Source organism: Cricetulus griseus, chromosome 2, assembly GCF_003668045.3.
Source record: "Cricetulus griseus strain 17A/GY chromosome 2, alternate assembly CriGri-PICRH-1.0, whole genome shotgun sequence".
NCBI classification, from domain to species: Eukaryota; Metazoa; Chordata; class Mammalia; order Rodentia; family Cricetidae; genus Cricetulus; species Cricetulus griseus.
In genome coordinates, this window is record NC_048595.1 from 125,652,634 (window position 1) to 125,666,321 (window position 13,688).

Consider the following 13,688-nt stretch of genomic DNA (forward strand, 5'->3'; position numbering starts at 1 on the left):
AAAAATTTAATATTTTATTTGTGTGGCTATTTTGCTTGCATGTGTGTCTATATGCTACATGTTAGGAATCCAGACACACACACACACATTCATTCTCTCTCTCTCTCTCTCTCTCTCTCTCTCTGAGTCCAGACTAGGTGGGCATTGGATCCCTTGGAACTAGAGTTACAGGTGTTTAGGAACTGCTGGTATTTGAAGTATGGTTCTTATGATTGAATGGCAACTGCTTTTACCTGCTGAGCTGTCTTTCCAGCCCCTATATTTTCTTTTAATGTTGTATTTGGTTTATTTTAAATTGTCTTGAGTTTTTGAAACTGACTATACTTATAGATATTACTCCTTTGTTATTGTTGTTTTTTTTTTCATTTTATACAAAGTGTTGCTATTTACCAAGATTCATCCCAAACTTGTGACCCTCTTGCTTCAGCAAGTACTGAAATTACAGGCATATGCCACTATGCTGGCTTCAGAGATCAGTCTCGTCTCTCCTTCTCTCCCTCTTCTCACTCCCTCTCTCTCTCCTTTGCTCTCTTTCTCTCTCACTCTCCTCCACTTCTCTTTCTTTCACACTCTATTTTATTTGAGACAGGGTCTTATATAATATCCTTTATGTATTGTCTATAACGAGGCTGGCTTCAAATTTACTATGTAGTCAAGGAAATCTTGTGGTCTTAACCTCATGAATGCTGGGATGACAGACATGTGCCACCACAATCCAGCCAGGTTCTTTACTGGAGAACTGATGACATGTTTGTATCTGTTGAGTTAGGGTATGAATGAAGAGGAATCAGAGTTTGCATATTATAGCAATCATGTATACATAGGATATCAGCAACTGTTCTCAGAACTTCATCTAATACTCTTGCATCAACCCTGAGGTGTATTTCTAATAGCACCTACTTTATAGAAGAGAATGTAGGTGATAGAACACGACAGTCTGGCACTGTAGTCACCTGCTCTTAACCACTGTGAGAGGCTGTTCAGTGCCCAGACTTTCAGTTTCTGTTTTATCACTTTTGAAGATTAAGAAAAGCATGTGAGATTTTCTTTAATCCAATTGGATGGTAGAGTGGGATGCTGAGTAACCTGTAGCCTCCACACTCAGGAGATGGGAGGCAGGAAGATGGCAGGCTTGAGACTGGTTTGGACTGTGACATGGCAAAACCCTTTCCCAAAAATCTCCAAGCAAGAGAAACAACCCAAGTATGAAATTGGATTTGATTGCATTGTTTGTGTTTAGGGAACTACAGTCGTCGGGAAGGAACCAGAGGCTCTAGTTGGAGTGCTCAGAATACTCCTCGAGGAAATTATAATGAAAGTCGTGGAGGCCAGAGCAATTTTAACAGGGGTCCTCTTCCACCATTACGGCCACTTAGTTCTACAGGTACATGTTCCTCCCCACTTGTTCTTGCTGAGATTTTTTCTTTTCAAATTGTGAACGTCATTTACTGTTGTTTTGGGAGAGACTATTTTATGTTGACTTATGTTAGAGCTAGGTTTATAACAGGGAATGAAGCTTAACTGTTAGTGTAAGTAATGCCTCATAATGATAGGCCATATTTAAAAAACAAACCAGTTGTTATGGTGCCTTTTTAACTGCAAAGTATTTTGCTAGCAAAGGTAGTATCATCCAGTGTACAGTATTATAAGCATAGAACCTTTTTTTTTTTTTTTACATTACTACCTCAAATTTATGATTCTTTTCAGAAGTAGTTTGGTTTTAAATGAGCATTCTAAAAAGGAGTTCTTTCTAAAAAAAGATTGTGTTTGTGTAGGTGTGGGTATAGGTGTGTGTAGGTGTGGGTATAGGTGTGTGTGGGGGGGTATAGGTGTGTGTATGTAGGTGTGGGTATAGGGGTGTGTGTGTCTGCGTATGCATGTAGGTGCCTGAGGATGGATGGCAGAAGAAGGTACTGGATTCCTGGAGCTGGAGTTACTGGACAGGTGCTAGGAAGGCATGGAGGCCCAGTCCTCTGATGGAGGCCCAGTCCTCTGAAAGAGCAGCAAATGTTCTTAACAATTGAACTATCTCTACAGCTCTAAAAATGAGTTTTATTTGGGATATAATTCTCAAGACACAGGTCACCTATTTAAAAATATAAGCAGTTATACAAGAGGAAAGGAAAGGGTGTTTGAACTAAAACTGGTCTTTTTTCTTTTCTAGGTTACCGCCCGAGTCCTCGGGATCGTGCTTCGAGAGGCCGTGGGGGGCTTGGACCTTCCTGGGCTAGCACCAATAGCGGCAGTGGAGGCTCAAGAGGAAAGTTTGTTAGTGGAGGCAGTGGGAGAGGTCGTCATGTACGGTCTTTTACTCGATAGACTTTGGAATACCCCAAGCAAATGGACATTTCATGAGGAAAAAAAAAAAAAAGACATTGAAGGACCAATTTAGTCTTAGCTGGAGACATCCGAGAGAATATTTTTATCTGAAGAAAGCAGATTTGTTTGATACTTACCGAGATTTCAATAAAAAACCAAACTTTGTATGTATGTTTGTATATATTTTTCCCATTTTTATATGGTATTTATTTAGAAAATTTCTAGGTAGAAAGAGAAAAACTAAATGACTTGTTTTGTATTTTTCTTGCTTATACTACAGATATTCCCAAACTTTCTTAGCCTGTCACCCTTTAGTGTGTCTCAGTAATTTTTTTCTCAGTGTCTCCAGCCAGAAACAAACTTAATACTTCTGTTTCTTAAACAGTTAGGTCCAAGCAGCTGAAGACTACACAACTACCACTAGTCCCTGGACACTGCTCAATGCGTCACCCTTGGAAACAGCAGCCTTTCCTGCCCAGGTTTCTCAAGCAGTACTGTTTTTTCAAACTGCTAATTGTTTGTTACCGATGTTCGTGTGCTGTCATGGAAAGTCATACAATGTTATCCAGTGCTGAAAATGTGAACTACCTCATATTAGTAGTTTGTGTGGTGTCCAGCAGATGTTGCTGTTTCCTAAAAAGTTTAAAACATTCTGTGGCATTCCTGCTTTTTTCTAAGGTGCCCACCACACAGTTTAGGAACCATAGTTGTACCGGAAGCAGACACTTCTTTATGTTAGAGAAAAGTATAAACGTTGCTTCAGCTTTGGACCTACTGTTGCTATTTTATTATAGTTATTTAAAGCCTAAAGTTTGACATATCTTAATATGGTTATTTTGGGAATCAGAAGCATCTACTTTATATTCAGAAATAAAACTTCTAACTTTGACAAAGGAGCCATATTTCCCCGGAGGTATGTCTTAATTCATTGAGCCTATACAAATGGCATAAAATACAGAGTTCTCTTAAACAAAATAAGCGTATGAGTCTCATTGCATCCTAGCAGTCTCTGTTTGGGGAGTTGCTTGTGCGTGAATTTAATATCTGTTTCTTAGGACAGCTCAGCTTTAGAGGTGAGGGTATAGCTTATTGGTAGAAGTGTTTGCCTAGCACGTGTGATTAATCACTAATGGTATGTGTCTGTGTCTGTCTGTGTGTGCATGTGTCTCTGTTTGCCTGCACACATTTGCTTGTGCACCAAATGTTCAGATGTTAAGATTCTGATGCTTAAGTGCAAGGTGATGAAAATCTTCTTAATTAATAGTCTGGAACAACTCAATCTCCAAGTCTGCTCAGGCTGCTAAAATAACATACAATAGACCAGATGGCTTAAATAATAGAAATCTCACAGTTCTTGAAAATCCAAGGTCAGGCTTTGATATAACCAGGTTCTGGTGAAGCTCTCCTTGCAGATATTCACATGGTCTTTCCACAGCATGTAGGTGAGGACATCTTTCATCATAGACAGAAGGTGTTAGGAATTAGCCAACCTGGTTTTGAATCTCATCTCTACCCGTCTGAGTCAAATACCTTGACTTTCCTCACCTGAGGCATCAGGATGTTACCTCTTTTGCTGGGTTGTAGAATGAGTGATAAATCCATAGGAGAGTCTTGAATTCTTTTCTCATTTATCTTAAGTCTTACACTTGTTTTCAGTTCACATTCGGTTATGTCTACACTGTAATGTTTAGTGTTGTTAGCTTGATAGAATTTAGAATCAAATTGGAGATCATTGTAATTAATCATACTGCAGATCCCTAGATGGGATCGTGAACTACCCAAGTGGAGAAAGGGAGTCCAACAGGCTACTTAGAATGTAAGTGTTATAGAGCAGGATTAATTCACTATCTGGAAAAGGGATTCAGGACTTGTTTGAGATTTAGAAATTAGTGAGAACTGCAAAATGAATATCTTTGAGGACAAAGCTTATTTCATTTGTAGCACAGAGAATAGGATCATTTTATTTTATAAAAAGTAGGAAAGACTAAAACATTGATGGGCTTTATTTTAAAACTTGTGGGTTGGTGGTGGTGCACACCTTTAATTCTAGTACTCTGGAGGCAGAGGTAGGCACATTCTTTGAGTTTGAGGCCAGCCTGGTCTACAGAGAGAGTTCCAGGACAGCCAGAGCTATACAGAGAAACCCTGACTCAGGGAAAAAAACAAAAACAAAAACAAAAAAACAACCTTGCTGGTTAATAATAATCAGTGAGTTTCAAACAATAAGAAGTTTAGTTACATTAGTTTTGTTGCTTTGTGCAAAAACTTGGGAAACCCTACAGGATGAAATCAAGACCTAGAACACATCTGAGCACAGCCTGTACTCCAGGTGCCTTAGTTCAGCCCTTAATACTAAAGCAATGTTTTGTTTTCTTTTTTTATGCCTTATGCTTTATTATTATTGTGTGTCTGTGTTATTTATGGAGGAGAGGGGAGCATGTATGTCATGGCATGGCTGTATAGGTCAGAGGACAACTTTGTAGAGTTTACACTCTCACTTTTGTTTTTGTTTTTTAATACAGTGTTCTGTACTGCATGTGTCCCTGCAGGCCAGAAGAGGGCATTAGATCCTATTACAGATGGTTGTGAGCCATCTGTGGTTGCTGGGAATTGAACTCGGGAACTCTGGAAGAATAGCCAGTGCTCTTAACCTCTGAGCTTGTTTACTAAATGTTCAGATGTTAAGATTCTGATGCTTAAGTGCAAGGTGATGAAAATCTTCTTAATTAATAGTCTGGAACAACTCAATCTCTCCAGTCCCCTATACTCTTTCTTTATGTGGGTTTTGGGGATCAGACTTAGGTTTGGCAAGCTCTTTACCTACTGAGCTATTTCACCAGCCCTGAAGCAGGGCGTCTTCTGCCCTCAGGCAAAGTATAGTGTAGAAAGACAGTGATCATGTAAATAGTGTCCTGAAAAAGAGTAGTAATTAAGTTCTAAGTATGAGTATGAAATGACCTGGAATTCTTAAATAACCCACCAGGACATTCCAGTCTCATTTTACGGTGGGTGTTTTATAGAAGCTACTTTCAAAATAATCTAAATAGATAAATGGGAGGGATTCTTGATGTCATACTTTTATAATATTAGACTGAGTAACATCTTCTTTTGGAACTTCTTTAAATGAAGGCTAAGAATATATGCACTTTTTAAGTTTCATAAATTTAGAAGTGTGGTAATAATACATTTTTAATCTCAGCACTTGAGAGACATAGGCAGGTGGATCTCTGAGTTCCAGGCTAGGTAGAGGAACAATGAGACTCTTAAACAAACAAACAAAAAACCCAAAAAAAACAAATTTGGTGGGCATGACAGCAAATAGTTAATTCTCCTGAATTCAGAAGACAGAGACTGATCAGTGAGTTCCAGGCCAGCCTCATCTATATAGTTTCAGGCTAGACAGGGTAACAGAGTGGGACCCTGTATCAAATAAAGAAAAATTAAAAACCGGAAATAATGAGCAAGATGTTAAAGAAGTCATAAAAGCTGGAAATCTGGAGAAATACAGCAGAGGCTGTAGAGCAAACATCAAGTGATGGAGCATCAAGGGAGAACCAGAGAAGAGTTGACAGGTGACACCAACCTCAGCACCAAGGAGAAAATGGGAGGAGTGGGTGCTAGTGGTAGTGTAGGGTGCTGCTGACTATACAGCTCTTGAGCTTCCATTGAGATGTGGGAGGACTAAAGCAATTTACTTGTTTCTTAGAATTAAAAAGTTTTAGCTAGGCGGTGGTGGCACGCTCCTTTAATCCCAGCACTTGGGAGGCAGAGGCAGGTGATCTCTTGAGTTTTGAGGCCAGTCTGGTCTACAGAAAGTTCCAGGATAGCCAGGGTTACACAGAGAAACCCTGTCTAGGAAAAAAACAAAACAAAACAAAACAAAACAAAACAAAACAAAAATTAGAAAGTTTTTATGGTAAATAAGATTTATGGTTGCAACTATTAAATACTTAAAAATATGTATTATGTGTGGGTATTGTGCACTTGAGTGCAGTTCAAGAAGGTCAGAGGTCAGGGATCCTTCTGGAGTTGGATGGACATACAGTCAGTTGTGATCTACTCAGTGTTGGTCCTGGGAACTAAACTCATGTCCTCTAAAATTTAGAACAGCAAGCACTCTTAATCACGGAGCCATTCCTCCAGCCCTCTCCTTATTAAAAAAACAAAAACAAAAAACTGCATTAAATTACATTTATTTTGTATGTGCTCATATTCCATGGCGTATGTGGGTATGTGTGTGTTTACATCAGAGAACAGCTTTTGGGAGTCAGTTCTCTCTTTCTGTCCTATGGGTCTCAGGGTTTGAACTCAGGTTGTCTGGCTTGATGGCAGGCACCTTTACCTCCTGAGATGTCTCTCTGGCCCTCTACTTAATTTTTGACATAGGGTCTCTTACTGAACTTGGAACTCACTGATTTGGGAAGACTTGCTGGCCAGGAAGCTCCAGGGATCTTAGTGTCTCTACCTCCTAGCACTAGGATTCCATGCATGTACCCCTGGCCTGCCTGCCTGCCTATGTGGACGCTAGGGATCCAAGCTCAGGTCCTCATGATTATGTGGTAAGCACTTTACCAACCAAGCCATCTTCCAACTCTTGTGAAATGTAAGTTTTGACAATTTGATTATTGGTAGTGTGGCATACATTGGGGGTTTTAAAAATAAGTTTTTGTGTAGTTTTCATTTTAAAGCAAAATAAAAGAGTGAAATGCCGGTATTTTGTTCCCCTTAGACAGGGTCTTGCTTTGCAGCCTGGCCCTCCCTGTAACTGGAACCCTGCCTTCCAAATGCTGGGATTAATACTGTGTCTAACAAACATCTCTCTCTCTCACACACACACACACACACACACACACACACACACACACACACACAGTTGACAAAACACAGTTTGTTCTGAACTGGCTGTGCTAAGGGAGGTTTTGGGATTGTTTCAGGATTGCTTTGAATTTGCAATTTAGTAACTCCCCTTAAGTCTGCCACTGCTTGAAGTTTCTTTCTTTCTTTCTTTCTTTCTTTCTTTCTTTCTTTCTTTCTTTCTTTCTTCCTTTTTTTTTTTTTGACACAGGGTTTCTCTGTGGCTTTGGAGGCTGTCCTGGAACTAGCTCTTATAGACCAGGCTGGTCTCAAACTCACAGAAATCCGCCTGCCTCTGCCTCCTGAGTGCTGGGATTAAAGGCGTGCACCACCAACGCCCAGCTTGAAGTTGCTTTCTCTAGGGATGATGCTGTAAGTAAGATGACTGAAGGCTCCTGGATGATACAGTTGCTATTTACTCTGGCTAAATGGGTCATCTCGATAACTCCAAAGGCATGTGAAATTATAAAAAGGTGTTAGTAACTTTTTTTTGAAACTGATTATACAGTATATACACAAAAGCATTTCATAGCACCTGTTGATATGTACAATTTTTGGTGTCTATATACCATTTTAACAAGAATATATTATTTATCCGCCTTTTGAGATAGACTACTTACGGTAGTCCTTTTGCCTTAACCTCCTGAAGTGTTGGGATTATACTTGTGTGCCACAACACCTGGCTTAAATTTACTTTTCTAGGGGCTGGAGAGATGGCTCAGAGGTTAAGAGCACTGACTGCTCTTCCAGAGGTCCTGAGTTCAATTCCCACCCACATGGTGGCTCACAACCCCCTTGAATGAGATCTAGTGCCCTCTGCTGGTATATGTAATAAATAACATCTTTAAAAAAAAAAAAACTTTAGACTCATCAAGAAAAAATACATAATGGAGTATTTTCTTGGAATTTGTCAAATGCTAATGGACTAGACATTGTTAATGTACTTATTGTCTGTATATATTGTATGTACTCATTATTCTTATTGTATATAGTTTTTCTTATATTAGTTACTTTTTTAGTTTTAGAAAAAAAGGGGGATGTGTGGTGATATCTTGCTTGTACAAATAAAGCCTGTCTGAAGGTCAGGGAATGGAGCTTGCCATTAGCTAACCATAGAGGTCTGTACAAACAGATAGGAAGGAGATGGCTGGGCAGAGAGAGGATATAAGCGGGCAGAAACAGGAACTCACTCTTTTCTGCTGAGATGCTAAGGAGGTAAGGTGTGGCTGTGGCTTGCTCCTTCTCTCTGATCTCTCATCATTTACCTCTATATCTGACTCTGGGTTCTTACTAATTAGACCAATTAAGAACTCCATTTACTGGGGCTGGAGAGATGGCTTAGTGGTTAAGAGCACTGTCTGTTCTTCCAAAGGTCCTGAGTTCAATACCAGCAACCTCATGGTGGCTCACAACCTTCTGTAGTGAAATCTTGTGCCCTCTTCTGGTCTGCAGACATACATGCAGGCAGAACACTGTGTACATAATAAATAAATCTTTAAAAAAAAAAGAACTCCAAAAAAAAAAAAAAAAGAACTCCATTTACAAGCACTGTCATGTAAGGGAAATGGGGAGAAGTAGGGAGAGGATGCTGTCATGTAAGGGAAATGGGTGGGGAGAGAGCTCTGTCATGTACCCTGTACACCTGTGCTTGTGACTCTACAGATCTACAGATCTGTGATGTGCACATGGATAAGAGTATACCACAAAAAGGTATATATACACATAAAGATACTTACTTTGAAAGTTGTTAGATAACTAGGTGTTATGGTGCCTTTGGGGAAGACAAATAACTTCAGTGAGTGTTCTATTATCAACTTGGATTTCCCTTTATTTTTTTTCTTCCTTAAATATGAATGACAGCATTATGAACTAAGCTCAACTAGTGATGGAGAAAATAGGTTTCCCATAACTTAGTTTCCCTTGCAGGCAGTTGGGTTTTGTCTGTCCCCAGCTGAACTTGGTTGATACCTTCAGTTGCATCCTGGGCCATAGTCAAGAGAGGATGGTATGGAAGGGTGGACAGGATTTTCTGACAGCATCTGGAAAGGGAGGCACCATAGTAGCAGCTGAGTGGGACAGAGGTATCAGCTTCCCACTTCTATCTGCAGCCAGAGCTTTCAACAGAGGCCCCTGCTCGGATGAGGCTGGGACTTGTGACTTTGCCAAAGAAAATCATTTCAGAAGTCAGTGTGAAGCAAAGTTTGAGTTTATTAAGAGATGCTACCATAGATTTAAACAAAGCTTTAATAGAAATAGTAGCTCCTACGTACATAAGTGAGTGTGGTTGCGGGCTTCTCAAGGAAATAAAACATACTAAATATCTTAATGGTGGTCATATATAATATGGGTGGCTTCTGAAATTACATTGTTTAAAAAGTTTCTTTCAGGGCTGGAAATATGGCTCAGAGGTTAAGAGCACTTGCTGTTCAGAGGTCCTGAGCTCAATTTCCCAGCACCTACATGGTGGCTCACAACCATCTATAGTGAGATCTGGTGCCCTCTTCTGGTATGCAGGTGTACATGCAGGCACAATACTGTGTACATAATAAATAATTTTAAAAAAGCTTTCTTTCTTTCTTTCTTTCTTCCTTTTTTTCTAGACAGGGTTTCTTTGTGTAGCCCTGGCTGTCCTGGAACTCAGCATGTAGACCAGGCTGGCCTGAACTCAAGAGATCTGCCTGCCTCTGCCTTCAAAGTGCTGGGATTAAAGGCTTGTTTCACCACACCCAGCTTGTTCAAAGGATTTCTAAGACCATTTTGGAGGGGGAGGTGATTTGCTTAAAATGATATTTATGTGTATGGGTGTTTTGCAGGCACTGTTTGTTTGCACAACTAATCTGTGCAGTGTCCACAGAGGCCAGAGCAGGGTGTTGGATTCCTTGAAACTGGAGTTACAGATGGTTGTAAGCTGCCATGTGGCTTTGAGAATTGAACCTAGGTCCTCTGGAAGATGAAGTGCTCTTAATCATTGGACTATCTCTCCAGTCTCTGTAAAAGACCTTTTACCCCCTTTTTTTTTTTTTGTAAATGAGGTTATGGGATTCTCTAGAGTCACAGAATTTATGGAATGAATCTCTATCTTTGGAATTTATTGGAATGATTTACAGGCTGCAATCAACCTAATCTAACAATGTCTAGCTATTAATGGAAAGTCCAAGAATCTAGTAATTTCTCAGTTTCACAAGGCTGGGTGTCTCAGCTGGTCTTCTGTATATGCTGGAATCCCAAAGAAGTAGGCTCCAATGCCAGGCAAGGAATGGATATACTGAGAAGGTGAGGACAAGCAGGCAACTAAGAATCTTTTCTTCCAATGTCTGTATACAGGCTTCTAGCAGAAGGTGTGACCCAGGTTAAAGACATACCTTCCTGCCTCAAAATCTGGATCACAGGTGTGCCTCCATTCCTGGATTGTAGTTCATTCCAGATATAGCCGAGTTGACAACCAACAACAGCCATCACAGGGATGGCTCCTGAGGTGTACTGGTAGGATTACAGACCACAAGAGAATTAAAACGTTTTCACTGTAAAGAAGTTTATAGTTTTGGTGAGATTCCCTTAAAGTTGCAGGTTTTTTAGACCTTACTCTAAAGTCATTTGTACTTTGGCCTTAAGCATATGCACACAGAGACTGACACAAATACACATAAACAAAAACAATCCAACCAAAAGATACCTATACAAAATAAAGTGTTGTGATATTTTGTTTTTGTTCTGACAAGTAAAGCTTGCCTGGAGATCAGCGGGCAGAGCTAGTCACTAGTTACTTCTTACCTCCCTGACCTCAGACAGAAAGGACTGAGATCCTGTCTACACCCTGTCTCCTTACTACTTCCTGTCTCCTGTCTGTACAGACCTCCAGACCTCTGTGGTTAACTAGTGGCTAGCTCTATCCTCTGATCTCCAGGCAAGCTTTATTTGTCAGAACACAAACAAATATCACACAATAATAAAGCTAGCTTATAACACCAGTGTTTTTTTTTTAAAACAAGCACAGCAATGAATTTTGTTGCATTTGGAAGAATAAACATTATTTAGACTTGGTATTCTGAAGCATGATCATATAGCATGGTAAATCTACCGGATTGAGAGTCTTGACTCATTCTAAAAGGTTTGTGTTTGTCATTGTATCAAGATGTTACAATGCCCTGGCTGTGGTGGCACACGCCTCGGGAGGCAGAGGCAGGCTGATCTCTGTGAGTTCCAGACCAGCTTGATCTTCAAAGAGAGTTCCAGGACAGCCTCCAAAGCCACAGAGAAACACTGTCTCGAAAAACAAAACAAAACAAAAAGGCTGTAGCATTTGGAATGTCACTTGGGAAATTCTCTGAATAATATCGCGTCCTTGATTTTATTTTTATACTTCTAGAATTTAAAGGGGCTTGTAAACATCTTAGGGGCTGCATCTAACCAATGTCATTTGAATGAGTAACTAGCAGGATTCCGTGTATTTTAGTGGTGCACACATTTCTAGGATCCAAATCATAATTTGCTAATCTATGTCCACATAAGTCGTAAAATTTGTCGCTTCAGCTGGAATCTGAAGACTGGAGACTGGTTTTAGATCTAGGGGCCAACCAGAATCAAACTTGGACGCCAGTGAAAGGAAGTACAAAGATGCGTGAGCAACGCTGAGCGCCGGAAAGGCCGTCCAATCAGAGTCAGGGAACGAAGCGACGCTGCGAGGTGCTGCGCACGCTCGGCGCCCGGCCGCCAATTGGCTGTGCGGAGGCGGGAGCCTTGAGTTGGTCGGCGGAGGGCGTCATTCCCTCCTGCGAGGTGATCGCGGTGTCTGTCAGTGTGGTGGGTGCGTCTTTGCTGCGGAGGCCTGGGAGGTGCGTCCGGGACTGGTGAGGATGGCGCAGGTCCCGGGGAGGAAGGCAGAGGCCTCCGTGGGGGCTGGCTGGCCTGGGGCGGAGGGCGGGCCCTGCGGGAGGCGGGTCGCCGGTGCCGCTGTCGCCGCTGTCCCTGCTGTCCCTGCTGTCCCTGGAGGCCGCCCGTCCAGGCAGATGACAGTCTTGAGGATTTAGAACCACCAGTGTCTTTCTTAGGCTATTTTACTTATCCACTGATTCTTTCTAGTTCCGATCCCCCCCCCCCACCACCACCACATTAGTTAATGGAGGATTTTTTAGGCAGGTGGACTGGAGTCCCAAAGTTTAAGGGGAATTTACAGTATAAAGTGGAAATCTTATTTCCTAGTGTACCTGGAAGCCAAAAAGCTGAAATAGCAAGGGAGGTTTGTTGCTGGCTGGAGTTGTTTTATTTTCTTGCATCCTAGACTTTGTACACACCCTCTCCTCAGTGAAGTCCAGAGGAAGTCATAGATTCTGGTTATGATCCTGTAGGCAGAACTGCACATCCTCGTGTCTCTCCTCCAGTGGGACCCCTGTCGTCTCTACTCTCATAGGATTTTTGTGGATTAAACAAACAATAATTCACAGGTAGCAATATTACAGAAAGTATTGAGGACTTACTTTTCTTGAAGTATTTAATCTCATAGTCTGTGTTTAAGTGTGATTAAGGCACATGAGGAAATGGATTTAAGTTAACCGCAGAATTGCCCTTGGAAGGTTATTCTGCATTTAAATTCAGGTATTTACCTTCAAAGATGTGTTCTGAATTACTGCACTGCAGTGCCCACTAATTAGGGCCACATCCAGGAATCAGCCTGGTCTTGCCATTTTCCTGGGGAGAACTGAGGCAGGCGCCCTTCACACGCCTCAGAAATTGCAGCATTTCAGCCATGTGGCTTTATTCCTAGGGCCTGTGAAAAAGGTCTCAGCAAAACTAATTTGCAAACCAGCTAGAGCCTGGCAGGAGGTGGGAAGATCTCAAATTCAAAGCCAGCTTGGCATACATAGAGAGCCCTTGCCTCAGAAAACAAAACAATGGACTGATTTCTTTAGTTTCTTCTGACATGCATCAACAAATTAGATAGCAAACCATGAGTTTCATAATTTGGTTTGAGATTTTGCTAGTAGAGATGGTTGTATTCAAAGAAATAACAAAGCACAAGCTCCACCCAGATCTTTTAAACTAATAACAGCTTACATCAAATAGTTAAAGTGTTTCATTTTAAAATTGATAAATTAGGAAATATCCAACTATCAATACAATGATGGGCTGATTTTTCAATAATATATATATATATATGTATATATATATATATACATATATATATATATATATAGTAATGATGTGTCTAAAAATTGATAGCATTTTAGATTTAACAAAATATAGTACATTTAACCAGTAGTAGTTTACTATAAAGACAGCATCTTCATTGTGGGAAATTTGAAGTACACAGAAAAGAATTCAGGGGAGGATGGCTCATTGATTAAGAGCACTGGCTCTTCTTCCAAAGGTCCTGGGTTCAATTCCCAGTACCCACATGACAGCTCAGGACTGTAACTCCAGTTCTAGGGGATCTGACACCATCACACCAATGTACATAAAATAAATTTAAGTAGATTAAAAAAAACTCAATAAAATTTACTTGTTATTCTAATATGCAG

General features: G+C 40.6%; 2 protein-coding genes across 9 annotated transcripts in view; both read left to right on the forward strand.

The window, feature by feature from the left end:
- The window catches only part of Virma (vir like m6A methyltransferase associated), a 57,830-nt gene extending 54,615 nt beyond the window's left edge, over window positions 1–3,215 (forward strand). For 2 of the 4 annotated variants that reach the window (XM_027403516.2, XM_035439963.1), the window contains 2 exons: window positions 1,241–1,384; window positions 2,165–3,215. In XM_027403516.2, the coding sequence (XP_027259317.1) occupies window positions 1,241–1,384; window positions 2,165–2,319 (299 nt within the window). In that variant the 3' untranslated portion in view covers window positions 2,320–3,215. The remainder of the gene's footprint in view (window positions 1–1,240; window positions 1,385–2,164) is intronic. The other 2 variants (XM_027403518.2, XM_027403517.2) reach the window with 1 other exon arrangement.
- Window positions 3,216–11,868: 8,653 nt separating this feature from the next.
- Window positions 11,869–13,688, forward strand: part of Rad54b (RAD54 homolog B) — a 77,826-nt gene continuing 76,006 nt past the window's right edge. For 2 of the 5 annotated variants that reach the window (XM_027403519.2, XM_027403521.2), the window contains exon 1: window positions 11,869–12,020. The gene's annotated coding sequence lies outside the window, so the exon portion shown is untranslated. The remainder of the gene's footprint in view (window positions 12,021–13,688) is intronic. The other 3 variants (XM_027403522.2, XM_027403520.2, XM_035439965.1) reach the window with 3 other exon arrangements.